The following is a 26,587-nucleotide window of genomic DNA, read 5'->3' as shown; positions in this document are numbered from 1 at the left end:
TCACAGAATATATCAAGACTGGAGATCCTTGTTATGGTGCATGTGTGGATATTTAGATATCAATGAGTTTATTACGGTGGGTTTTCTTTTACCTTGATCGTGTGTCCCAAGTATGGTCATATGTTGTGTGCCATCACAGTGTTTGTGAAAAGTACCTTAATTGTCGTGATTTCTCAAAATTGTTGTAAGAGTATCAAGGCACTAAGGTGTAGTACAGCTAGAATTACCGGTCAGTTTTTGATCTAATAGAATAGCTTTGCTCATCCCAAATTGTTGCCTTTTGTAGCCTAGTAAATGGATAAATGTTGTGAATAGTGAAGGTGGTTTACTTGAGAGTTGTTACATCAGGGTGTATTTGTTGCTATGTATGCTAAATAAAAGAACAATAAACCACTTTTTAGTGGGTATATTCTCTTTACCTTTTCAAGTTTGGTTGAAAGCAGGAATACAGAAGCATTCAAGGATTTCTTTGAAGCAGAAAAACACTAAAGCAATAGGCACTTGCTTTGATACCATGAAAATGTCTGTTGGGAGAGCCACTGGCCTTAGTTTTAGATGCTTAAAACATAGTGGATGGCTTTGCTCAAAAAATAATAAAAAACCCCAGCTATAATTAGGGAAAATACTTCTCGAAACTTTATGAGGATGAAATGGTCAATACAGAGACGTGTTAATGGGGTCAGTGTTGGTTTTGGCCAAGCCTCTGGAAGACAGAAAAGCTGCAGCTGTTCCCACCTCACACTCCAGAGGTGGCTGTGCATATCGTGCTGTTACTTCTGCTTCTGCCCTTCAAATTCAGGTCTCCGTTGCTGTCCATCTGCTGTGCCGTGGGACTCTTACTGAAATTCATGCCGTAGGTACAGATAACATGGTGTAGTGGGGACAGTTTTCTCACAGAGCTGTTTTGGGGGGCAGTTTTACAGGCAGGAGTTAAGCCTGTTACAGATGGTCCAAGCCGCTGGGACACAGACATCATGTTTTATCAGCACCACCTTGCCTTTCTGTTGGCTAGGGTTCAGGGAGATGCCGCTCATTTTGGCATTTGGGATGGGGTTGAGGGAGGTGGTTTCTATCTTTTAAGGCTAGCGGGGTTTTGGTGCAGCGCCAGGCTCTCCACCTCCCCACTGGTGTCCCTGCATGCAAGCTCCTCTGCAGCCTGCCCTCCGCTAGCAGCTGCCAGGGGCGGGGGGTGAGTGGTTCGGTGTTGATTGATGCTGCTCTCAATGCCTGTACCTTACTGGGGGACGAGATACAATAGGGTGATATTTGATACCCAACTGGGTACTGGTATTAATATTGGTAGTCCTTCATAGGTAACGGTGTAGGTAGAAATTATCTTTTACATGGGCTTTTACGTAGTTCCTAAATACTGCTTCTTTTTAACTTCCATTTAAAATTAAATTTGAAATTGGAGAAATCTACAAATCCCTCATTTAGTGTAGGCTGTTAAAATACTGTAAACTAGACTGAAGATCTTTAACAGTCTGGCTTAACATGTTTTGTGCCCAAGTTCAGAGGAAAGCCATGCCGTGAGCCAGGGCAGGCATCCATCCCCAGGGGCTGGGCACGGCAGCAAACCCTCCTTCAGGTTTTGACAGGCACAGCCTCTCCCTTTTCATCTGTAGATACCAAGTCTAAAATGGTGAAGTACGCTATGACTGGTTCACTATGTCGCTAGATAATTGTGCTTGCTGAATCATTTTATTGAAAAAATGCATTTTTGAAGTATCTAGGTGCTTTGCATCTTCTCTGTTTTTCTGGACTTTTGAAGAAAAGAAAAAGTATTTTCAATAGTGTTGTTTCTTTGCACTTGAGGCCTGTGTGTTTGGCCTGCAATCTGATGCAGATTGCAGCTAACTTTAATTAACAACGTTATAAATAAGAGCATCGCACATAAACACTTATATAAAGCAGGGCAGAGCAAAGCCCCATGGCAGCAGGATGGGGAAAGATGCAGGGTTGATCTGCTCCTTGCTGCACTATGCGGAGCTTGTGATGGCTCAGGATAATCTGTGCGAAGTCACAGGGAAAAGACAAATTTCTCTGAATGTTCTCAAATAAGTACAGTGCAAGCACTTGAGCTTGTAAATTCATTTTACCAAGGCCCTTGTTCTCATCAGTAACATGGAAAATGAAGCCTTGAGTCCTAGAGCCTCAGCATGTGTGCTGCCTCCTCATGCAAAATTTAGCACAGGCTTTGTTTGAATGTACTCCTCTGAACATAATTTGAACATGCTTATTTTTTGGTTAGGATCCTAACCATCTGCTAGCAGGTGTTTGGTTTTGTCATGGATTTTGTTTTACTACCTTTATCATTTTATCTTTGCTCTCTTTCTGTGCAATGTCAGATGGATCCTCACATCCCATCTGGTTTATGCAGCGGATGGAAAAATCTGCTGATCAGGACCATGTCTCACACAGGGTATAGTGTTTTTATTTTGAATTACTGTGCCCTGATAGCATACCTACCGTTAAACAGATAGGGCAATCATCTTCTTACAAGCGTGCCCACTTGATGAGCCTTTTTTTTCCTAGAGAAGATTTAAAAGAGTGTGTGAACAGTTGCCTGCACTATAAACCTAATTCTTTTGTTAGAGGTTGATTCTTAATGCTCTTCTTAGTCTTTGCTGTGTTGAAAAATGATATCTCTGAACCAGAACTTCTGGTCTTAGAGCATAAAAAGATCTGTTGTAGTTCCAAGAACATTTTTCAGAGCATAGGGCATGCTTGACCAAAGTAAAATTATTTAATAGTAAAATGTGGCATTATAACCTCTGGCAAAACTGTCTGAAAAATGCAAACCGCTTCCCCATTTTGATACATCAGCATGGGGCAATATGAAGAAGTCTACTACAAACGTAATGGAGAATTGGGCATCAGGAAAGGAATTGCTGACACTAGGGGAAAAAAATTGTAAAGATTTGTAAAATGAAATTAAGCTGTGACTTACTATGTTGACACAATCCATGTTTCAGTGATGTGCAGTTAAAAGACATAGGTTTGAGTTGGCAACAAGCAACTTTTCAAAAGGGCAAGCAGCAGATTGTCAGCCTTCAGCTAAATGACTGGTAGGCACAGGGTGGTGGTTTTTTAAAGTGGTAAAATGATCTCTACCCAGAATTCCCCTTCAGGGCTGTTTTCTCCAGATGCGTCAGAAACCCACAGGCCAGAGGTATCTGGTTTTGTTCAGCCTTTCCCTGCAAGAGTGGGTAAGCAGCTACTGGAAAACGAAGTAGCTGTTACACTTGCATGTTGGATCACTTGAGGGAGTTTAGTGATTTATGAGCTCACCAAAAGACAAATTGTGCCATTGTGGTTTATTATTAGAGTACCTCAACAAAGCACAGATGTACAGCTGTAATCAAAATACAAGAGACACTGAAGAAGGCAGAAGAGTACAGGAAAAAGTGATAAATACGAGCCTGACAGAGGTGGTGCTGGCGGGGGTAATAATACCAGCCCTTCGTGGTGTGGATTTGGTACAAAATTTGCAAGCCGTTCTGTCCTGTGGCGTGGTCGTGGTTCAGCCATGGCTTACTGGCAGCCGGGTGGGCAGTGGAGGAGCAAGGGTAGGGTGCTGGTAAGGACAAGGGGATGGCACGGGGCTAGGGAGGCTTTTAAGGCAGTGCTGCTACCTGGAAAACACTCATCCAACTTGAGCCTCGCAGGCAGGGTGTTGGGGACAGCCTGGTGCAGTGCAAGTCGGTATGTTGCTGTTTTGGAAAAATGTAATATTGGAGTTGAATTGTGTGTTGCAATCCCAGCACCTGCCAGTGGAAATTACAACCAGTGCTGGGCTGGGATGCTCCATCTGTCAGAAAAAATGTACTAATGCACAACTACCTCAGTCATGGCTTGTACTGGCAAACAGAAAAAGTATTACAGTTTTTTCCTTATGTTTAGAGCCATGCACATTGGCCCCCTCTCTTAGGAGGCACAGGATTGCTCTCTCTTCAGAAGTGCCTTGTTTCCCCTGCATAGTCTTTGGGTTACTTGTTCAAAAAAGCAAAGAATCCCCAAAGTCTTATGATTCAGCAGCATTGAAAGTTAAACATGTACTGAAGTGATAGAAGCTTGTGTGCAAGTCAAAAGTGAAGTGCTTCTTTCTGATGATTTGTGTTTCTGTTAGACTAGCCCGGGCTAAATAAATGTTGCAGTTGTCAAGTGAATTCAGTTTAGTTCATAAAACTGCCACTTGAACATTCATTTATTTAAAACAACAACCACAAAAATAGAACAAAAGTTCAAAGTTTTGCATTTAAACTTCAGTAATAATTATAATGAAATGAATGAAAAAAGTTTCCAGGGTGTGAGCTCTGTGTGTAAATAATGGGCAGAATTAAATTTTATTTCTAATAAAAAATTGAATTGAAGACAGTAGGAATCACAGGCAAAGCTGTAAGTGATTGCTGTTGCCCAGATTTTCACAACCCTAAATAATTTATTATAGTTCTATATAATGAAGAAGCATTACATTAAACAATGACCCTTTTCCCCAGCTCCTCCTTTCCTTCTGAGAATCAGAGGGGAGCTTGTTCCAATGGATTGTTTATTTCTGTGAAGTTCAGCAATTGGTTGCAAAATGGATCCTCATTTGAAATGAGAATTTGGGTTACTGTGAGGATGCTGGTACCTTATTTTCAAGGAATCTGATTTTATAAAGCAGATTTTGTGTATAAAAGTCAATTCTAATACCATACTTCCAATTATATCCAAATGTCTAGTATTTCTTTAGTTAGTTGATATAATCAGACATGCAAAAAATTATTACTTTTTTAAAAATTTTAATTACATACTCATACATACTGTTAATGACTCTGCAGCCCAGGCTGCATTGCCCGCATCTTTGGACAGAGAGCTTTCCGTCTTACATTTGGTAACTGTAATTTGGTGGTATGTCCGTATTCATTACTTTTGCTGAAACAATGTAGGCTTATTTTTTTCAGCAATGAGGTATACTATTAATTGCCTTCTAGCTTTGTGGACACAATATTCTGATGATATTACAGGGTATTCGGGTGAATGGATTAGCTTCATGCAGAGGTTATCACATGTGTTTGTATGTGGACTCACGTGTCTGTGCGTCTCAGAAGTCAGATAGATGACACAAGCTCTCACACACACTTGTGTCCATAGCTTCTGAAATCAGATTTAGTTTGCCAGAGTAAAATGCACTCCAGGATTATTTTTTTTTTGCTCAGGTACCTGACTAAATTGAAGCATTAGTAATTACCAATTACTTATGTCTCTTTGGGTATGTGGCAGGATGGTCCCCAGAAAGACAAGTACAGCTGAAAACAAGGTGCAAATTTATTCAAATTTCAGTGCAAGATTTGGGTGTGATACCGCTGGGAGCAGAGACTTTGTTAACAGAAGCTGCAGATTTTGTATTTTCGGTTACCAGAAAGTGTTTCAACTCTACTTTTGCAGGTTTATTTTGGGCACCTCTAGAAGGCATTTCTTGTAATGATTTGCAGGCATTAGAGTATGTCACTGAAGGATAAAGGTAACAAAATCCTTTTTTTCCTAGTGAACTGACTGGCTTTTAAAGGCTTCAGATCAAAAGAACTGAAATATAGCAAGTAATTTAATGTGAAATACACATCTTGGTGATTAGCAAAGTTCTGTTACATCTATTTGCTGAACTCTGCTTTCTCCCAGTGCATTGGGTGTTGATTATTTTTAAAACTGACTTTTTAATTGTAAGCCTCAAGGGCCACTTCATCAGCTCCCTGAGATGACCCTCTATGGAACAGTAAACTTGTAGTAATCTCATTTTGATTAATTAGCCTCTTATTACATCCATGCAGCCATTGGGACACCTTGGTTCGTTCACACAGGCTGTAGTTTTTTGGAGGTTACAGACAAATGTGCTTCAGGGAGCTGATGATTTATGCCAGCTGAGTCATGTGCTTTCACAATCCAGTGTCTGTTCAGTATATCAACTTCTCGAAAGTAGTCTGTAATTTTTCCTTTTAAAAAAAATCTTTGAGGGGTTTTGGGACTATTTAATTGCAATGCCAGAATTGTACAGAATTACAGTGATTTTAGTCTAATAAATCATGTTACTTATCAGCTGAGTTTCTTCTTATTCATCAGTTACTGAAGCTGAGACCACTGTTTATTTCATTAGCATGTACATTTTTGTTTTGCTGCTGAAGACAGCACAATCTCTTTGGTCAATTATGTCCTTGGTAAAGCGCTTTTTTTCCCCACTTCAATCTGACCAGATATTCAGGTGATTCATGAATCATCTTGTTCCCTGGCTGATGAGCTCCACTTGCTCATCAGCCTTCTGGGCTAACCTGAATTTGTCTGACTGGTGAAATGAGGTTGCAATAAAGAGACTGCATCAACAAAAATAACTAAGTGGACTGTAGTTGCTGTTAGTGCTGTAATTCAGTAGAAATACTCCTGAATTGTTTGAAACAATGTGTTGGTGTCAGATTTGTTTTGTGAGGAAAAACTAAGTTTTCAAAACACTTCTAACCCTCTCCCTACTGCTACTCAGATGCAAAATGTGATTGTCCCTCCCTGACCCTGCACTCCCTTTCCAGGAGCTGGATCCACCAACTCCTAACTTCATGTTGCACCACACATGTCTTTGATAGGTCCTGCAAGTTTCATGCTAGGTATGTGGAAGTTAGCATATTACACTTAAAATTTTTATAATCTAATACATCTCTGAGATCAAAGACAGGAGCTACTTTCAAATGGAAAGTTTGAACATGATAATGAAAGCACCATTTAGAAACTGTTCCATTCTCTGCAAACAGACCACGCTACTCATTCATGAAAGCTGCCCTATGCCTAGCTAAAGGTTTAACAGGATGAGATACTGGAAGCAAAATTAACTTTGTTTTGTTTTGTTTTGTTTGCTTTCAGTGGGCGAGTTTGTGAGTGATGCCCTTCTGGTACCAGACAAGTGCAAGTTCCTTCACCAGGAAAGGATGGATGTGTGTGAAACTCACCTGCACTGGCATACTGTTGCTAAAGAGGTATATTCATCTGTCTTAAAATTTCCTGCCTTCCTTCTTTAGAGCCGTATCACTCTTCTGAGGGTGAGTTTAAATATAGCAGTGACTTGGAAAACAAAAAGCAGTACTTATTGAACGTTTGAGTTAATGGCTTTTTGTTCTGCTTTGTAAGGTACGAAATGGAAGCCACTCTGCTGAGCACATCAGAGTCCACTACTGGATAATGTTGACCTTTGAACATTGACCCTGTTTCATAGCACTGTTTTTTTTTCTCACATCCACTCACACACCCACCATGTTTTCTGCCTCCTCCTGCTTCCCCTGTTAGTGCTGCTCTGGAACTAAACATTGATCACTAATGCCTAGGCTTTGCCTTTATCATCGTCCTCAGTATGGATATTGGCATGCTAGCTGCTTCACAGAGATCAAACAGGCCTCAAAGAATGCAGCGTGTGAAATTCAGCATAAATGGGTAGGAGAGCTCATAAGACATAGGACTAGCCAAAGACATTTTGCATTCAAGTACAGAGTTTTTACAATTTACCAGTGCTTTACTGAAAACAGAAATAAACCTAATGTTGTAATTGCTAATGCATTTTAGACGTTTATGTCCTTATGTAGAGAGGTTGCAGGGATAAAAACTGAGATGAGCTTCAAGAAGATTTCTGGCTGATACTTTGTTTGGAACCTCGTAGTTTGTATGTTATCCCACCTTCTGGAGATCAAAATTGAAATGTGCTCAGCAGCTTTTCAGATTTTCAGTTCGTGCTTGAATCATACTGTTGCCCCTCAAATGAAGTGTTTAAGGCACCAATCTTCATGGAGGCAAATTCTAGTCCATTTTAAGCATTTGCAAACTTGGAGTGGCGTAGCCTAGAACAACATCATCACTGTGCACCATTGAACTATTTTCCTTTTTTCACCTGTCCTACATCACTATATCTTTAAGGTATAACTATGCACAGCTGACTGTTTTCCAAACAAGGCTAGAAGGTACTGTACTGGTAGAGGTGTCAGACCAGATGCAGCATGTTTCCAGTATAACAGGTATTTTAAATGTTAATCTATCTTGCAATGAACTCTTTAATAGCATTAATACATCAGGATCAGGATTAATACATCAAATTATTGTTCTGCCTTAAAGTTTCCTGTTTATGAGGCAGAGCCTGTGAGGATTTTAGGCAAGAGGATATGGAGTCATCACATATATGGGAGGAGGCAAGTCTTTCTGTACTGGGAAAGTCTAAAGGGCAGGGGAAGGGAGAGCTTGTTGCTTACAATGGTCATGTGGACACAGGTAGGGAGCTACCTACAGTGCAGGTAGTGAATGCATGCATGACCACTCTAAATCATCTTTCAAAATTCAGGGATCATGCATTTCACCAGCTTCAACCTCCTAAGGCAGCATACATCCCCTTATGTTTTCTTGAGGTCCGTAACATTTTTTTCTAGCTTTCTTCATGACAATACTGTTGCTGTTTTCTTTCTATTTTCTGTAGTCCTGTAGTGAGAAGAGTATGAACCTGCATGACTATGGCATGTTGCTGCCCTGTGGAATCGACAAGTTTCGTGGTGTGGAGTTTGTTTGTTGTCCATTAGCGGAGGAAAGCGACAATCTTGATTCAGCTGATGCCGAAGATGATGATTCAGATGTCTGGTGGGGAGGTGCAGATGCAGACTATGCAGATGGAAGGTAAGAGTGACTTTCTACCCTTTAACTTGTTATCATATTACTAAAGATACCCAAACTCTGTATAAAAAACCTTAGTGTGGAAGAGTCACTGCTCCTTAAAAATGAACTTGCAGCTATAATGGTTAAAAACATCAGTGTTCTACTCATTTATTTTTAACTTGCTACAGAAAAGCTTATTGTTAATATAGTTATTGTGCTTTTGATGCCTTCATCTTTTCTTCAATGAGAAGTATTGCCATACTTATTACAAAAAATGCTTAAATGCATACTTTTTGACAGCTAAATGATAAATACTGTGCTCTTAAGATGCTTCATGTGCAGTCTGGGGTACTGTAGCAGATACTCAGCTAACATAACTGTTGGAGGTTTTGAAAAGTCTTCATTTGTAGTAGGCATTAGCTCTGTACCATTATTACTGTAAGAATGTTTTTCTGCTGACAATTACTTTCTAAATGTGATCTAAAAGAAAATCTGTTTTAACATCTAGCCTTTGACAGGTTCATTACTACGCTGCTGTTAAATTGGAGTATGGAGGTTTCCTTTGAAAGACAGCAGTGGATGGGAAAATACCATGCTTGTCTTTACCCTTTAACATCCACTGTGCATGTAGGCTAGTTTTGAGCCAAATATGGGTTATGACTGTGTTGTAACTGAGTAGTCCGGTGCTGTCAAAGCCTTTTCATATCTCTCTCCTGAGCATGTTAGACAGCAGAGTGAGAACAGAGTACAATGTTATGTCCTTGCAACTGAATTCAAACAGCTCTCTAAGATAGCTTTCTTCATAACTAAGATCTCCATTCAAATTCTGTTTCTGCTCCCTAGATTTCTATCACTTCATACTGTGCTAATAGTGTTTCCATTTCTTAGGTGATGATACTGCATCTTTTATGAATAATATGCAAAATCCAAAACTCGGGCAGGTTACACGTGGTTTCAAGCAGAACCCTGAAAATAAATGGTGACTGAATGAAGTGAATAATGAGGAAAGTTAATAGTTCTGAATTGTGTTAAGTTTGGGGTTTTTAATAATCCAGATGGAAACAAGTTCAGGAACAGAGTAGAGATGAAGGACAGAGATTGAATTGCCATAATTTGGTGCAAAGAGAAGGCATTAAGACAATGAAAAATTAGAAATTGTGTCATGGTGAGCATCTAAGTCTTTCCTGACAAAGCTTTAGTCAGTGTTGCGAGGAAGAGTTTGTTGTGAGTAATGGAATAAGTTTATTTAAAATAAATATTTCCCCATTGTAATTTCCAGTTTTCTCTCGTAAATGGGACTGAATGGTCAGGGCTGTTTGATGCGAGAATCTTGCATCAAGCAACATTTCATCTTCCACCTTGACACCTTCAGGCTTTTTTCTGACTTGTACTTTCAACTGCTGTCAAAGCATCACAATTTATAACCCTTTCAGTGGGATTTGTAAACCAGCCTTTGGACTGTTGCTGTGTCACTTCTGTATGTTTCATTTAGATTTTGATTGGAATGTGTTCTCTTAGAATAAGAAATGAGTGCAGACCTTGTTGTAATTGAGACAAAGTTGCTTTTTTTCATCATACATATATATACACACATGATAGATACCTAGATCTATCTTATATACCTATTACCTGTCTTATCTATATAGATTTATTACATATCCCTATATATAAAGTACATGGATATAAAACTTTTCCTTCATATATCTAATCAAAGATTCCTACATATTTTAAATAAAAGAGCTCACAGGGGTGTATATAGAGTAGTTTTATTTGTAAGATATCCCTTTTATTTCTGTCTTTTTCATGTTTGTCACTGAACATTTAATTTACTATTCTAGTCCATTTTGTTCCTCATAAAGCAGTTTAATATCTGGAGAGATGAGTTCAAGAATAACTTCATAAATTTTGTATCCTTTAGGAATAGGAGCTGTAATTGCATTTCAATCCATTTCTGAAGTTCCAAGCAAATACTGATTATCTCCCCCCCCCCCCCCCCCCCCCCCCCCCCGAAGTGCATGCAAAAGGAAATTGAAAGGCTCCTTTTATGGCACTTGTACTTCAACTGCAGACGAAGAGCCAAGCGATTTGTTGTTCTTTTACACTGACTCACTCATATTTCTTGCTGCCTCTTCAGCTTCCCAGCTGTATTTAAACTGTGTGCACTGGAACTAGAAATACTCTTAAAATTTAGTCATAAAAAAAATAATTACTTATTTCTCATGCAGCAGTAGGTGGTAGTTCAAATTTTGTGTGTGTGTGATATTCATACATATATGAGCATATGTTTGTGTGTATATAAATATATATATATATATATGTGTGCCTTAGTCCTAAGCTGATTGTGAGGGAGGAAGGAAGTGAAAAGTAGGGGGACACTTTCCTAATGCTAAATTCCCAATATTCTCTGCTATTAAAGCACCTCTGTTTGAAGTGCTTACTTAAGTCTACTTCGTTTCACCTTACATGGGTGATCTCACACTGACAATGTTTGCTTGGTCTTGAAGCTTTCCAAAGAGTTTAAAATCCTTTGGTGTGTAAGTACATCCTTGGCATGACACTGCGTGAAGGGAAGAGAAGGGGCTGGTAGCTCGTGCACCGAGTAATGCCGACCCCGCTGCTCAGCAGCTGTGACACAACGCTGGCTGTCAGAGGAGGTCTGTGCTCTTTATGGAGCCCCCCTCTGGGCAGGGAAGGGGTATGCTATTAGCACATCAGTTGGGCAAAGTATCAGTTGAAGTATTTTCCTCACTCAGGAATTGTGATGGCTTTTACTTGGGTCAGATCAACTGAGCCCAAGTTGTTGGTGTCCTCAGTTGACAGCTTTTAACGCACACAGGGTGCACTCCAAATCATGACAGACATGCTGTATGTTTCAAGGGGGGGGGGGGGGCACTCAGTCATTCTGGGGAATTCTTGTGTTTGCTTTGCCAGTCGTTTCTGTGGCCACTGCTACAAGTACTTTGTTCATGCAAAGATATGAAAATCAGAAGACAGGAGCCAGTCCTTTAGGAGAAGGATTTCGTGCCATTACTCTGCCGTGGGTTTGTGGCAGGAATTCCACAGGATTCTTTTTGCAGCGGTTACTGGGTCAACATTTTTTACCCATTTCTACCCAGAAGTCATGATTTCTGGCTAAAATTAGTTGCCAATACCATGAGTGCTGCAGTAATTGCTCTTCTGGTGTTTTTTTTCCATTAAGATCTGTGTTTGGTTCTGTTGTATAGTTAAGGCCTTTTAGATGCTTTTGCCATGCATATCTCAGTATCTTCAGCATTTAGAATTGCCAACTGGTTCAGCTAGAACATAACCCATTCCTCACACCAAAGCAGAAACCAGTCTGCTGTAAACAACCCCAGCTGCAGCATTTCATGTTCTGCGTTTCTCACGTCTGGCTGTGGAGCCTTCTGCTTCATAGCTGTCGGTTTGTGTTGCCCTGCCTGTGCCCGATACCTCTCTTGGGGAGGGAAACCTCCAGGCTGGCTGCTTCACGCTCCCATCTCTGTAAAATGACACTGGAAAATGTTGGGCACAAACCCCAGTAAGTGGGTGGTGGCATGGTGACTGCCATGTGGCTTGGCCCGTGAGCCTTCAGAAGGGCTGTGGCTTCTTTAAGATGCCCAAGTCAAAGTGAAGGTGACATGTTCGAGGTAGAGGTCCCAACCTGAAAAGCAAATGATTATATCCTCATTTCTCAAAACATCTGTCATGACAGAGCAGAATCCAACAAATGTAGGTGATGTATTTTGAAGTAACTTTGTCTCAAACTGTTCAGGTCTTAATTTTAAAATATTTGCATTTATGATTCTGAATATTTAGAGGAAGCCACATTCCAGCCATTCATTTTGTAAACGCCCTTTTTCAGACTGTCTTTTGTTTTTACCCCCGACGGTTGTCTCTGGAGCACTTCATTTTCTTTTTTGTTTTGTCGTGGGTGTTTTCTTCTGCACAGGAGGAAGCAAAGCTTAGCAGCACATTTGTATCCCTGCCATCAGAGGGCACATGGAGGCAGCTTAGGCTGTGGTGCCATCACAGATGGATGGTCTTCTTACCCAGTGTCTGAGAACCACCTGGATCTGGGCGTAAAAGCATGTGGCTTGCCTCATGGTGTGGCTTGTTGGCAGTACTTGGGGAAAGGCAGCAGGGTGTATTTTGGTGACGAGTGTGATATACCCCCTTTTTGTTCGTGAGGCCAAGAGGCAGGATCTGCCCATGCTTTTGAAATTGCATGATGTCATGCTCGTCCTGAAATAGCATATAACTCTGACTAAGAGGTCATGAGCATTTTTCAGCAGTGGCATTCCTTGCTGTTAAAATTTACCTTGAAGACTGCCTGAGGGACAGCCAGGTGCAGGTGCTGGCTTTCATTACAGCTGCAGAGCTCTCCCTGCATAGCTACAACTCAATCAAGTGACCTGCAACCTCTGGCTGCACTTGAGACTCAGCACAGCCTCGTGGCCCTCCTGCCTGTACCTGGGCACTTGCTGGAAGCTTTGGTGTCCTTGATGTCCAAGGTTGAACATCTTTAGGAGTGATGGCCAAGCTGGAAACTTCCAGGTTTTCTCTGTCTCATACTTGCTTCTCCTCATCTTCCTGTCACTGTGCATGAGACCTCCCAGGCTTTCCTTGCCACCAGGGAAACACGCTGCTGTCATTTTCCTTCTTTCACAGCAGGAAAACTGAGGCACAATAAGTCTCATTGTTGAAGGTTATATAGAAAGCTTTTCTTTAAGTCCCATGGATCAGGAGCAGAAGATAGTGCCTTAACTTCAGCCAAGTCTCATTTTTCTAGACAATCTGAATATATTTTCAAGGTCCAAGATAGGAGATCTAATTTCTCATTGTTTCCCTCAGCAGGTTAGGCCAAATTAATTTTGTCTGTTTGGTGGATAAAACGTATGTTCAAGCTGATGTAATGATTGGGTAGTGTTGTAAATGTCGCATTGTAGGGAATAGTGTATTTTATATGGGTTTGGTTTACAGTTTCTCATAAACTTCTGCCAAGCAAAGTTTTGTGGTTTGTTTATACTTGCCATTAAGATAGTTAATACAGTAGGTTTTTTACTACAATAGATAACCCAAAAGGGCACAGTCCACTTTGTGCTGATAATTAGGCATCTGTGAAGTAAAACTAAAATAAATTTGTGCTATATAGCATGGTAATCATGTTGTTCTCTGGTTTTGCAACCCTGTACCACACTGAGCTTAAGGATGAGTGCTCATCTCCCAGATGCTGCAAAAAAATAGTTGAAGTACTGTATCCTTTTTGACTCCATAAAGAGGGGTTTTTTTGACAATGGTAAGTGGAAAACCTGACCTTTTCCTTAATTGCCTCCTCCAACTCCAGTCCAAGAAATCCTGAAAGGCTCTTAAAACTTGTCAATTTTTTCTAATGGTGAAAGCAGCATTGTATATGTGCCTGTTATGCTGAATTGTTTCCAGGTGAGCCCCTATGTTTTGAATTATCAGTCTTTTTCTAGTGTTTGGGGAAGAGGAGTCAGGCCTGACAGAATTGCTTTGCTGAGTAATGTGTTAGAGATCCTCACTTGACATGGAGGAAGCGTACATTTAATTTCTTTCACTTTCCAGCTCTTTTTATGTCTTTATCTATGACTTAAGTGGTACAAAGATCTCAACACATGTTTTACTTAGCGTCTTCCCTTCAGAAATGTCTGCGAGTTAACCTCAACATCAAATTAGTTACAATTGGAATTCCCCAGAGTGCTGTCATTAAATCAGGCTGTCACAAGGTGTGTTTAAATTGGCCATGGTCGTATAGTGCCCTGACCTGATATAACAACACACTGGGTCCTCGTGGTATGTCATGACTGCCTTGACACAAAGTAGGCAGACATGCAATTGGGATGTCTGCCTGTGGCATGTGTTTATGAAAAACGCCAAAGTCTAAATAGTGACACATAAGCAAGTAAATTTAGTAGTATACAAGAGTCAGGAAAAGAATTTTAAGAGTCAAATTTAATGGGGCTTAGTCATTTCTATACTTGGGAAATTTTCCTTTTGCAAGTGTGGCTTTGACTAGCTGCTGCTTAATTCCCTTTGTCTGGGTCTCTGCGTGCCAGAGCAGTGGGAGATTTAATGCAGGCAAGGGTTGGGAAGCTGTTGATGTTTTAATTGTGAATGCAGGTGAAAGCAGATAAATGCTACAAACGCCGTGGCTGTTCTTTAGTGTTCTCTATGCTCATGGTGTTCATTGACACAGACTGTCCAAAACACAAAATCTTCTTGCCCCTTTCTCCCCTTTACATCTCCGTGTGTTCATCTCACCCTTCTTTTTCCCCTGCTCATCTCTTTATCCACCACCAGAAAATGTATTTGGAAATTGTCGTGGTTTAACCCCAGCCAGCAACTAAGCACTACACAGCTGCTCACTCACCTCCCTCACAGTGGGATGGGGGAGAGAATCAGAAGGGTAGAAGTGAGAAAACTAGTGGGCTGAGACAAAGACAGTTTAATAAGCAAAGCAAAAGCCACGCACACAAGCAAAGCAAACCAAGGAATTCATTCACTGCTTCCCGTCGGCAGGCAGGTGTTCAGGCATCTCCAGGAAAGCAGGGCTCCATCACATGTAGTTACTTGGGAAGACAAAACACCATCACTACCAGTGTACCCCCCCTTCCTCCTCCTTCTCCCACCTCTGTATACTGAGCATGACATTGTATGGTCTGGGATATCCCTTTGGTCAGTTGGGGTGAGCCGTCCCAGCTGTGTCCCCTCCCAACTTCTTGTGCACCCCCAGCCTCCTCCCTGGTGGGGTGGGGTGGGGTGAGAAGCAGAAAAGGCTTTGGCTCTGTGTAAGCACTGCTCAGCAATAGCTAAAACATCCCCGAATTATCAACAGTCTTTCTAGCACAAATCCCAAACGTAGCCCCATACTAGCTACTGTGAAGAAAATTAACTCTATCCCAGCCAAAACCAGCACAGAAATACAGCATGAAAAAATAGCCAGGCGTATTTCTGGCCATTGCATATTAATTGACCAGGGAGATTAAGAAAAAAGCAATCAAAATGCTCTAATCTTCCTTATCTATTGCTCTGATGGGTACTTTAGTCTCTCTGGCATTTGAACTACAGCTGGAAGAAACAAACACAGCTTGAACATGGAGAAGGAACTTGGCAAGACTAGGAGGATTAAGGTGGTGGTGGTTATATGTATTGCCTCCTCCCATTTCAAAGATAGGTTTCTGTGTTGCATCCCCAGAAAGCCTTAATGGACAGGCTTTCAACCATACATTTGTGTTGGTGTCAGCAGCTGGGTGTCCTTCATTTAAGTATACCTGCAGGGAGGCTGGCTTCTGTCGGCTGGACTAAGCCCCTGCTGTGGCCATGTGGACCCTGGGGTGTCAGTGTCCCCATGCAGTGGGGAAGTGCTGCACGGCTGAGGAGAAGTCAGGCCCCAAATGCTGTCTGGATATGGAGCATTGTTGATGAAGGAATCATGGAGGGGCCAGATCTTTCTGAGGCTCTTACTACTTAAATACTTGAACTTCTACCAGTTTTCTCATGCTTGTATCTAGTCTGTAGTGACATTGTGTTTCTTGACCATTCTTCCCTCCCTTTTCTCCTTCTCTCTTCCATTATTCTTACTGTTAATGTCTTGTGGCACTGAGTCAAAACTCTTAGGCTTAATTGGAAGTCCAGCTCTGAGCCCAAAAGATTTGTCTGAAGAACATAGAAATGGGATATCTGGAGTCCTTTTGAAATTTTTGCTCTTCTAAAGCTAAAAAAGTGTTATTGATCAGGAAAAAGGAGGCTGCTGAAGCTAAATTCTTCATTGGAAATACGCTCACTGGAGGAAAAAGAAAATTAACCTTTTGTCTCTGTTGAGTATTCATGTGTTTTCAAGACATCTTGTCACTGATATTAAAATCAACAAGTTCTCCTTGGTGTAAGCTTTTTCATTAAATTGGAAAGTCAATTTCTAAAATTTCAGTGAGAAGTGCTCCTGTGGGAATCTCCAAAATGATTCCTTAAAAAAAACAAACCCAAAACATTAAAAAAAAAAAAAAAAATCTACCCCCTACTCTCCAAGTAGTTGAGCTAGTAAAGCTGAACCAGACGTGAAGCTGGAAGAAGGGTCTGTACTGCAGATTCTGACTTAGCAGGAAATTACTTGCATTTGGATGGATAAAAAAGATTTCCCTTTTTCCATACTGTGCAGACTGAGCTTTAGGCTGGTCATACCCCTGAAAATTTAAGGAGCACTGAACGTTGTGCCAGCAGTGGTATGCGAGTTGCAGTGGTTCAGGGTCTTCTTGGTGGGGAGCCCAGTCGTCCATGACACAGGAGTACAGAAGGGTGCAGCCAGAGGCAGTATTCTCATCAGCTGTCCTAATACAAATTGTTCCTAATTGGGAGTCAGTGCCCTAAAATGAACACTAGGAATTACAAACTTGCTTAAGCGTTTTTCTTGCTTTTTTCCCCTCCTTTGAAGTTTGCCATCCGTATAGGTTAATAATTATTGAAATAGATGAATTTTGCACTACATGAATTGTTCATCACTGAATTGGTATTTTAGAGAAACTGAATTAATTTGGAGAGGCAGTGTGGAAGGTGTTCTGATTTTTTGCAGTATAACATTTCAGCTAATTGGTTGGAAGTTCATATTTTCCTGATTTTTGTAGTAGAACTGTTAGAAATGGAACTAAAGTGCTTCTCACCTGTACAGCTTATCTAAGAACTTCTGTGGTTTTATAAGTATTTTAACAATAAAACCTAATTGCTTTTCTTCATAAATTAAACTAGGCATCACCAAATTGTAGGCATCATGTTACTGCCTATGTTGAAAAACTCCAGAAGTATTTTGTCCTATTCACATATTTTCTATGCTGTTAGCATGTTCTGTGTCTCACATTCTTTCATTAATTGGGTTTGTCTCTCATGTTGGCTGTTACGTAATATTTGGGTAGTTGATGATATATTTTTAATATCAATTTTTTTCCTTTTTAACATGGAGGTTGTGAAAATAAAATTCAGAAAGCATAGAAACACCAGAGCATTAATGACTCTAGAAAGACTGGTAAGTTGGATTTCTTCTTAGGACAAGTAAAGTTAGAATGGAATTGATGAAACACCACATTGCTTTGAGAGGTAATTACAGCAATGCTGAGCTGGCAAATCCAATCACCATTTGAGTATAAAGCATTAACTGAAGTGATGGATGAGCCTATGGGTGGAGAGAATTAATCTAATTGAGGAAGCAATGAGTAGAAGATAGCCAGGCTTTCATGACCCCTGATGAAAGCAGTTTGGTAGCTGTGCAGGCTACCTATATGACTTAAGTGAATGTTGAGCTTATTTCGGGAGGTTAATGTCACCAAACCTGTACATTTAGTAGAAGGTTGACTTGCAGAGAAGGGTTAAATTTTTTTGACCTTGCAAAATAGAGCCATCAGCTGCCATGTTTTCCTTAAGTAATAGGCAAAAACTTTATAAGCAAAAATTTTAAGTTGTCACTTGTAATGACTTTTGATGACTGAAATGTGGGAGGGAAAGGTTCTCTATGTATCTTCATGTAGTAATCAACTCAAGAAACCCTTCTGATGTGTCTGCGAGATGTTCTGAGAAGTTCTTGTGACATCATGATATATACCACCCCATTTCAAGCGCTGTACTATTTATAATGCATGAAAAAAATGAGAAGTGAGAAATTTACAGCTGGGTTTTTCAACATGTATTGTCACACCAGCATGACTGTGTGCCAGTGGATGCGTAGCTGGATATCCCTTCATAAAGTTATCCAGCAGTTCCCACTCTATTTTACCTTTCAGTGATACACGTAGCAGTAGTTTTTGTGGTCTGCACTAGAAGTAAGAGCTCAGCATTGGGGTGGTTTGTGGAAATTTAAGAATTGCAGCTCTTGTGAGGCTGTGCTATTAACAGCACAGTGTAGTAAAGCATTTTCTGTAGTAAATACTTTTTTTCTTTTGCCTTCTAACAAAGGTGACACGCTTCGAATACATGGGTGAAACAGGAATAGCGTACGGGGCGGGGGGCGGGAGGTTCCTGACAGAAAATGTTTCTAATCTTGAATGCAAATGTTTTGGCTTTGGTTACATGATGACAAACCCTTTCTTCACATGGGTTCTCTATTTTGATCATTTCTGAGGAAAAAATAACATTCAAATTGTGACCTGAGTGAAGAAGAAAAGGTTAAAACAATAAAATGTTGACCTGGAGAACTGGATCTATGCTTGCTTCTGCCATGAAAGTCTTCTGCTAGGCTTGGCATGCTGTGGCCACCATAAAAAGCTTGGTACAAAAGGTGCTGCTTTTTCTTCTGACTGCACGAGTGGAGGTAATCTGCTCTGCAGAAGTCCTGGCCTCTTGCAGCTGCTGCTGCTGGCAGCTGTATTTTAAAAGTTTAAGATGGTATATTCTCTGAAAAATGTTATTCAATGTCTTAAATTGAACATCCAGAGTTATTACATACTTCTGATATTTTTTTGTCCGCTTTCCCAGTTGTAAAACAAAGTTAGTCTTCCAGTTTTACTCTGTTGTTGTTGTGTGAGGGTACCAAGGCGATGAATTCCATAAACAGGGCAAGTACACGGTTTGGTGCAGAGTTCACATGGTCTGCCTCAGATAAGCTGTAGGGTAGCAGGTTGGACAAAGAGACACTGAATAGTCCATTCTAAGTACGGCAGAAGTTTTGTGGAAACAAACATGTTGTAACAAATCCAGATTTTTCTGCTGATTCTTAAGCTGGCTGAAATAGGGCTGCGCAGGTGACCTTCGCTCTGCCTCTTCCATCACGTTCAGTCTTAATGCATTTCTGATGTCAGGATTTTGAACTTAATATTTATTCAGTGTCATCAGGCTCACAGAGCCTAATTTTGTGTGTTTCAGCTATGTTTACTTTTCTAGTTTTTAAGTTTCTCTTTAGCAAAAATAATCAAAGTGAGAAAGACTATGGGTTAAATATATTATTACCCCATCCTTCTCTAAAAATGACATACCTCTTGCTGAATCCTCCATCTTCCAAAGAAAACTGTCAGAACAGTAACACCAGCAAAGACTTTGTTTCATAGAGAAAACTACGTCAGTTTTGAAAAAGTATTCTCGCATATCAGTCAACAGGTACCTTCTGTGAATGCACAAGGTCAAATGTTACATGCTACCTCATACACCCGTCTTTCTAAGCAGGTCAGCTGCGGAAAGAAACTTCTAACAGTATGAAGTATACCTTCTTGTTTAATTATGGGGAAAAAGATGAATGTATCTGTTGGAGGCAGTAGAGCAAGGAATGCGTGTTTGGTTTTTATAAATGTTCTATTTAAAACTTAGATTAAAATATTTGTAGTGCAACTTTTTATGCTTTCTATCAGTTAATGAAACCAGGCACATTTTTTGTATTGTTTTTGTATAAAAGGTTAAAAAAAAACCACAGTAAAAGGAGCAAGACAGGCTGCTTTTGAGTTCTTAGACCTTATCAAACAACTGAATTATGTGCTTCAGAATATGTGACACTTCTTGAAATAGCTTATTTCAATTTTTTTTTCTATTAGGAAATGTGAAAATAAACATAATTGCAACCTCTTCAGTAGAGGAAAACAAAAAGGAAAATAATTAGAAGTGGCAAAATGAATGTCTGAAAAATGCTAGGCAATATGAATTGCTTGTCCTGACTTGCTGTGCAAAGGAAGGTACCCATCTGAGTTCTTAAAAGTTTGTCTAATAGGTGTTTATATGTGTCTGAATATCATGTTATTTCTTTTTGTTGTGAGATACCTGATTTACTAACCTAGTATAATCCAAGCCTAGTGAAACTAAAGAAGGCAGTTTTTAAGCAGTTTGTACTTTTGTGGTCACTTAACAGATGAACCAGAAACACTATTGCTGAGGTCACTTGTGGGTCAGACTTTCAATTCTGTACATCACTGTGATTTTTCCAGACTATGATGCCAATAAGCCATTTAAAAGATCAGTTACATAGACTGGAGGTCTGGCATAACTCTCTTCTTTCCTGGTTCTGTGCCTAATCTCACAACTGCAGTGCAGTTTAGTTCTCGCCCTGCTGTCCATTCCCACCCCCACCATACTTCAGGAAAATAGACCTTTTTGGTATAACTCCCTACTCCTAGACTTTCAAGGTGAATGCTGAAATCTTCATTTCACACTTGGTTTTGACTTCCTTTCCTCTCTTCTACTCCATGCAAAATTACTTTGGTAGTTCTTGTTTAAATTTTCTACCTGGATACTCAGTTTCACATACTTAGTGTACTCGACTTAGTCTTGAAGTTGGCTTGTGTACCAAAGCCAAAGTTAAATAACAGAAGGTACGGTGAGCTGGGTGCTCATGTGCTAAAGTGCATTGTTGGCTTAGTTTTTAGCTTTAAGTAGTTCCTGTGTTGACTCATGTGTTTAATTAGCGGCACCATTCGGAGGAGTGTGCTGGTGGGATCAAACACGGTTCTTGAGAAATCTCGTCCTTTTGTCAGAAGAACTTTTTCTAGCATGCAAGGTTTGGAAAAATGTTAGGTGGAAAATACCCAGGCCTCTGATGTGCAGCTTTGTTGAGGGAGAGTTTGGTTCATTGCCTATTAGCTTTCTGACTTGCTTTTAACCAGAAACCTGGTAATTAGGCCATCCCAAATGCACTCATCTTCCTGTTTGGATTCCGAGTGTGTGCCCTACTCTTGTAGTTTGCTTTGTGGTTTTGTTTTGCATTGTCCTTTAAGGCATTAACTCTTACGGCATGTAGAGGTTCATGGTTGTATCTGTCTATTTCCACTACCACAGTTAAGAACTTTGTCCTCTGGAGCTTTCCTGTACGCAGGAATAAATAGGTATCTGTGCTCATCATTAATCATCTGCTGGAAGCAAAGCTAGACCTAGGCTGAATACTTGACAAGCGAGTCCCATCACATGTTCCCTGGAGCACATTTGGGGGAGCTGTAGAGGCTATAGAGGAGTGCGGGTTTTGTGCTTTTGGGAACCTGAAGCACAAGAGGCTGGAAATCGGGATGATGGCACCTGCAGTAGTAAAGGTTATGGATGCAAAAGTTACTATCAGCTCAGCCTGTTGGGCTGAAAGAGCAGAGGCTGCAAGTTACGTGCAGCAATTGCTTCTCCTATGTTAATTCCCACAACTGTCTAGAGCCAACATATATTGCTTTCCTCTCTGTAGGCAGACAGCAGCTTCTTGCTACTACTGATTTGGTTCCTCTCCTGGAATTAGCTTTCCCCAGCTTTTTGCTCAGGCTTGATGGCTGGTAAAAACCACGGTGCAGATGGAATCTATTTGCAATAAAATACAGTTGGAAAGTGTAGTGAAGGCAAATCTTTCCAGATATTAAAATGTCTGTCTTGAATGCCTTTTCATTCTTTTTCACCCACTGATGGAGTATATGTTTTTGTTTGAGTTACTTGGCAAAGTCATGGTTTAAATACATTCAAATGGATGAGCATTTATTGCAGACAAACGTGAGCCACTTCCCAGTATCGGTAATTAGTCCATAGTTATTTGTCATCCTAAACTGAAAGCTTTGCCACATTTTTGTGTGAAGTTAATAGTTGCAGACTGAAACCTCTTCTTAAAATGTACCTTATGCTGCAGCCCAATGAGTTCTGAAACACTGTTAGAAAGAAAAGTCATCTTTCTTGTCATCTGTGTTCTGCCTCTCTGCCTGTTGCAGGTTATTGGAATACAGTAAGGAAACTTTCATTTACGAACTTTTTCTTAATTCTTGAACTGTAAGAGGTAGCAGAGATCCCTTTCCTTTACCTGTCCTTCAGTTTTATCTTCACAAAGTAACAGGACAATGCACACTTCTGAGTGACGTAAATAAATAATACATTGGTGCCAGCTCTTATTGCAGTGACATTGAGAAGAGGAAGTTATTAGATACACATTACAGATCCATGGTTTAAACATTGCTTGTAACTATGTACTTAGATGTGTACTAGCAGGAGCTGTACGGTGGTATGTGTTTTAAAACCAGAAATATGCCCATTAGTGTGGTTGGTACATTTCTGTTGGAGTCAGTGGAACCAATTATCTCTTAAGGCTGCCTGGAACCCCAGTGTGTCTGTGGCATTGGAAATAGAGCTGAAACCACCAAACTTCAAATACCCCCTTTCACCAGACACGGGAGCATAGCTGATTTATATTAATGACCCAGTGTGCTACTTGGAACGCTCAAGGGAAGCGTAAGGAATGGAGGGGAATGGATTTTAATATCCCATATGTGAGGAGGTAGAAGCAGAATGTTCAAAGCCATGATGACCTCTGTGTCCACCATGAAAGGAAAGTGCTGGCCCTCCTTGCCAAAAGTCTCCACTGACAAGAGATTGAGATGTACTAATGTAGGGGAGGTTGCAAGTATTTTCATAGCTACATTCAAGCCTAAAAATTTACCTCTGTTGTTTACTGCTGAACTGTTAAATTCAGATGGTGGTGATGACAATAGGGCTTTACAAATCTGTGAACTTGTCAGTGCATCAAGTAATTTTTTTGAGCGGCCTTTGAAAAATCCTGTCAGCAGCGCCACTAAGCTACGGTGAAATGTCAACAATTTCTTGTAAATGAGACACAGTAGTCTGTGGTGCTAATAAAACCCTGGCTGGGATGGTATCAAGGGAATATACAGAAAAAGCTGTCAAGGTATCATGGTTCCAGGAGCAACAAGACCTAGTCATGCCTGTTTACCAAAGAAGGTAAAATGTGATAATAATACCAGGAAGTAAGCCCACTTGCTACATATATTAAATAAAACTCCAAGACTTCTGTTGCAAACAAAGACAGTGGGTAGACTTCACGTATTTTTAGTATTAGCAAAAGTATGATGTCTTGTAAGAAACATGAAAAGTATTAGCATCCACATTCAGTTGGTAGTAAACATTTGTTTAAAAACAGTGGATTTAAACTGATTACTGAGGTGAAAGGTGAAACAGCACTGTGGTGGTGCTAACTGAGAAATGTGAATGGTACCAGAGCACTTAGCATGACAGAGAGGAACGGCTCTGCAGACAGTGCAACAGGGAGGGGTTTGCCCCCATTTGAAGAGTTGATACTTTATGCTGGATGTTGCAGTATAAGTTCATTCCCTTCTCTGTTATTCTCCATCGTCCCTCTTGCATGCGTGCTCTTTGAAGAAGAGCTAGGATGATAATAGTGGTTATCATATCATATGCTTAACCAAGCGTATTTTTTCATGTTTCTTACAAGACATAGTACCTTTGCTAATAGTAAAAATATGTAAAGTCTACCCACTGTCTTTGTTCAGAACAGAAGCACATCAAGATGCAGCATTTGTTTATACTAAACCTGCATCTTCAAGCATGAGGCTCAAAGTCCCCTGATTGCTGACAGATACTGGGAAACCTCCTCCTTCCCTGTGGTCCCCGGCCCCTGGGGAGCACTGCTAACGGACTACTTGGCATTGTTGATTTTCTCATGCCTGTCATAACCATGTCATAACCATGGCCTCGTGAGGAGATGTGGTCATCTTCTGCTTGCACTGTTGAGCAGTTACTGTGATTGACTCTTAGGAGTGCATGAATTAGTGGGTAGCTTTGATATCTAATGTGAAACTGTTGCTGTTGTTACTGTTAGGCCTTGCTAGGATACATCCCTGACTGTTGTGTATTCATGCTATTTGGTGTGTTATACTATGTGGTACAGATGAGCATGATTAAACCATCAGAATAATGCCAGTCCAGTTAGTTTCTGGTATTTGGCTTCAGGAAAGAAGCTTGTTAAAAGAATGTAAACCACTTCATCTCCCCGTCCCTTTCTCTTTGGAAGACGGTACTATAGGGGAAGACGCTAACTCATCTTTGTATAAATAACAATAAAATAAAGTAGACAGCTGGGAAAATAATTCCTTTTAGAGAAAACCTGGCATACTTCTCTAGAACCTGAGTATAGCTCCACACTTCTATACAAGAGAGTTTTTAAAACTGTTAAATACGGAAATGACCTTCTAAAGCCTAATTTCAGGTGTCTTAATTCGATAAGTATATAGCAAGGCTTTCAATTCCATTTAGGTATCTAAATCTAAGGCAAAACCACTTCTATTTTCATTGTTCCTTTTTCTTGAAACTTGCAATAAAATATAATCCTGTGACATACTACTCTTGTGATTGAGTCCTGCAGATTATGTTGCTAGCAGAAATATGATTTTTCTAGGAGTGATCAAAACAGTAGAAAGAATATTATAGAACATTTTTGTGCAAGCTTTTAAGAATATTTTCAGGAGCCTGATCCCATAAACTGTTATAGTCTTCCTTCACTTCTGGGTTTTTTTTATGTTCTCAGATGTCTAGTTCTTCAGCAAACAGCAAGTCATAAAGGGCATGTAGGTCGGGGTTACCTTTTAAGTGTTTACTTCTGGTGAGTTACTGGAGAGGAAACCAGGGCGCACTGTAATGGCAGGTGCAGCCAACCAGTGCACACAGAGAACTGTCGTCTTTCGTCCTGTCCCCTTCACCATCACACACCCAAAAAAAAGGAAGGGGGTGCGAGAGAGGAAGCTTAGCTTGGCTTTAATGCTGAGAATTTCCCAGCAGACTGCTGTGGACTGACATACCTGAGTTGATTGCTTTTGTGTAGCTAAAAACAGATGGATATTGGATGCATGCATACAAATCATGTTTGAGATGGCCTTCTATGTGACTAATTGATTTTACTTTGTTTCATTAGGTTGTTTTTGTTGTTCTTTTTTAACTTCATAAGGTTGCCAGTATCTGAGAGTGATCATTCATGTGAAAGGAAGAGGAAAAATAATTGCACTTTTATTAAAGCATGCTGTGTTTGTAGCTTAGGTGAGAGAAAGACAGAGAGCAGCTTTCTTTAATGTTGAAAGGCATATGGTGTCTGATGCTCTTGATCAAAATCTGGATGTCTTATACTCAGTGTGCCTTGTTTAAATGTCTGTAGCTAGCCAACACTAGAAGCCCCTTAACCTGAAGATCAGAAACAGATACTGGACTTTACAAATCCACCTCACTCTTGCCGTTGAAAGGTGATGTTGTACGTATAGCATTTATTTCATGCTCATAAAAAGGTGAAATACTTGATAAGAAAAATAGAAGAAATACGTTGTTCAGAAAGGAGTTTCTAAAAACAACATTGGAAATTTCAGATGTATTGAAATTAGTTTTGCAGGAGAAAACCGAACAGTGGAGATGGTGAAATTTCTAAGCCAATTCTTAGAAATAAAGAAAAATTAAGAGAAGAACTCAGTGGTTTTGTCACCCCTTCTTAAGTCTTTCTCCCATGTAAATGGAAACAGGTCATCCCTTATGCAGACTCTTCTGCAAGGTAGCTTTTACCACATCCATTTGTATAACCTGCCTGGGCTTCCCCCAGTGGAAAGCTTCACTATTACTTTAAGTCCCTTGTGTTTCTGGAGGCCAAATATTTTGGGGAGAAGGGAACAAGGGATTCACTCTTGTTTGTATAAAGACTTAACTTTCTTCTAGTAGAGTCAGGCTTGTGGCATACAAGGGTTTTATCAATATTTCTTAATACCCTATTAAGAAAAATCATACTGTCCTCCTTTTTGCTCTGAGTTCACTTGCAAAGTTGTAGTAGGCAGCATATTATGAAATGAAATATTACAGGCTTGGTCTCAAAAATGAGGTGAAGGAGAGAAGTTGTTAATTTTACCTTAAAGGCTGTTCAAGCATATGCAATGCTATGAAAAAGATGCAAAACCACTTGTGTATGAAGGTGACAAAAAGTCACTGCATGTTTGAATATTTAAAGATCATTTACTCATTAGTAGCAGATTTCAAGTAGAAGATCAGATTTAACAAACCCAAAACCTTGCCACAGCTGGGCACTGAGTTAGAACGCATTTCAAAAGCAACAGTGGCAGTAGCCAAGCATACGTTTTTTGGCCTGTTTCCTATATCATTCAGAACAAAGAGTAACCCCAGAAAATTCTTGACACATTAAGCCACCAAATGTATTTGA

At 40.2% G+C, this 26,587-nt stretch overlaps 1 protein-coding gene across 5 annotated transcripts in view; it reads left to right on the top strand.

Annotated features, from left to right (window-relative positions):
* The window catches only part of APP (amyloid beta precursor protein), a 238,368-nt gene that overhangs the window by 107,444 nt on the left and 104,337 nt on the right, over nucleotides 1-26,587 (top strand). For all 5 annotated transcript variants that reach the window (XM_049835163.1, XM_049835161.1, XM_049835159.1 and 2 more), the window contains exons 4-5: nucleotides 6,886-6,998; nucleotides 8,477-8,670. In XM_049835163.1, coding sequence (XP_049691120.1) covers nucleotides 6,886-6,998; nucleotides 8,477-8,670 — 307 coding nt within the window. The remainder of the gene's footprint in view (nucleotides 1-6,885; nucleotides 6,999-8,476; nucleotides 8,671-26,587) is intronic.

The sequence above is a fragment of the Accipiter gentilis genome, chromosome 32, assembly GCF_929443795.1.
Source record: "Accipiter gentilis chromosome 32, bAccGen1.1, whole genome shotgun sequence".
NCBI classification, from domain to species: Eukaryota; Metazoa; Chordata; class Aves; order Accipitriformes; family Accipitridae; genus Astur; species Astur gentilis.
This window is presented reverse-complemented; position numbering and strand designations above follow the sequence as displayed.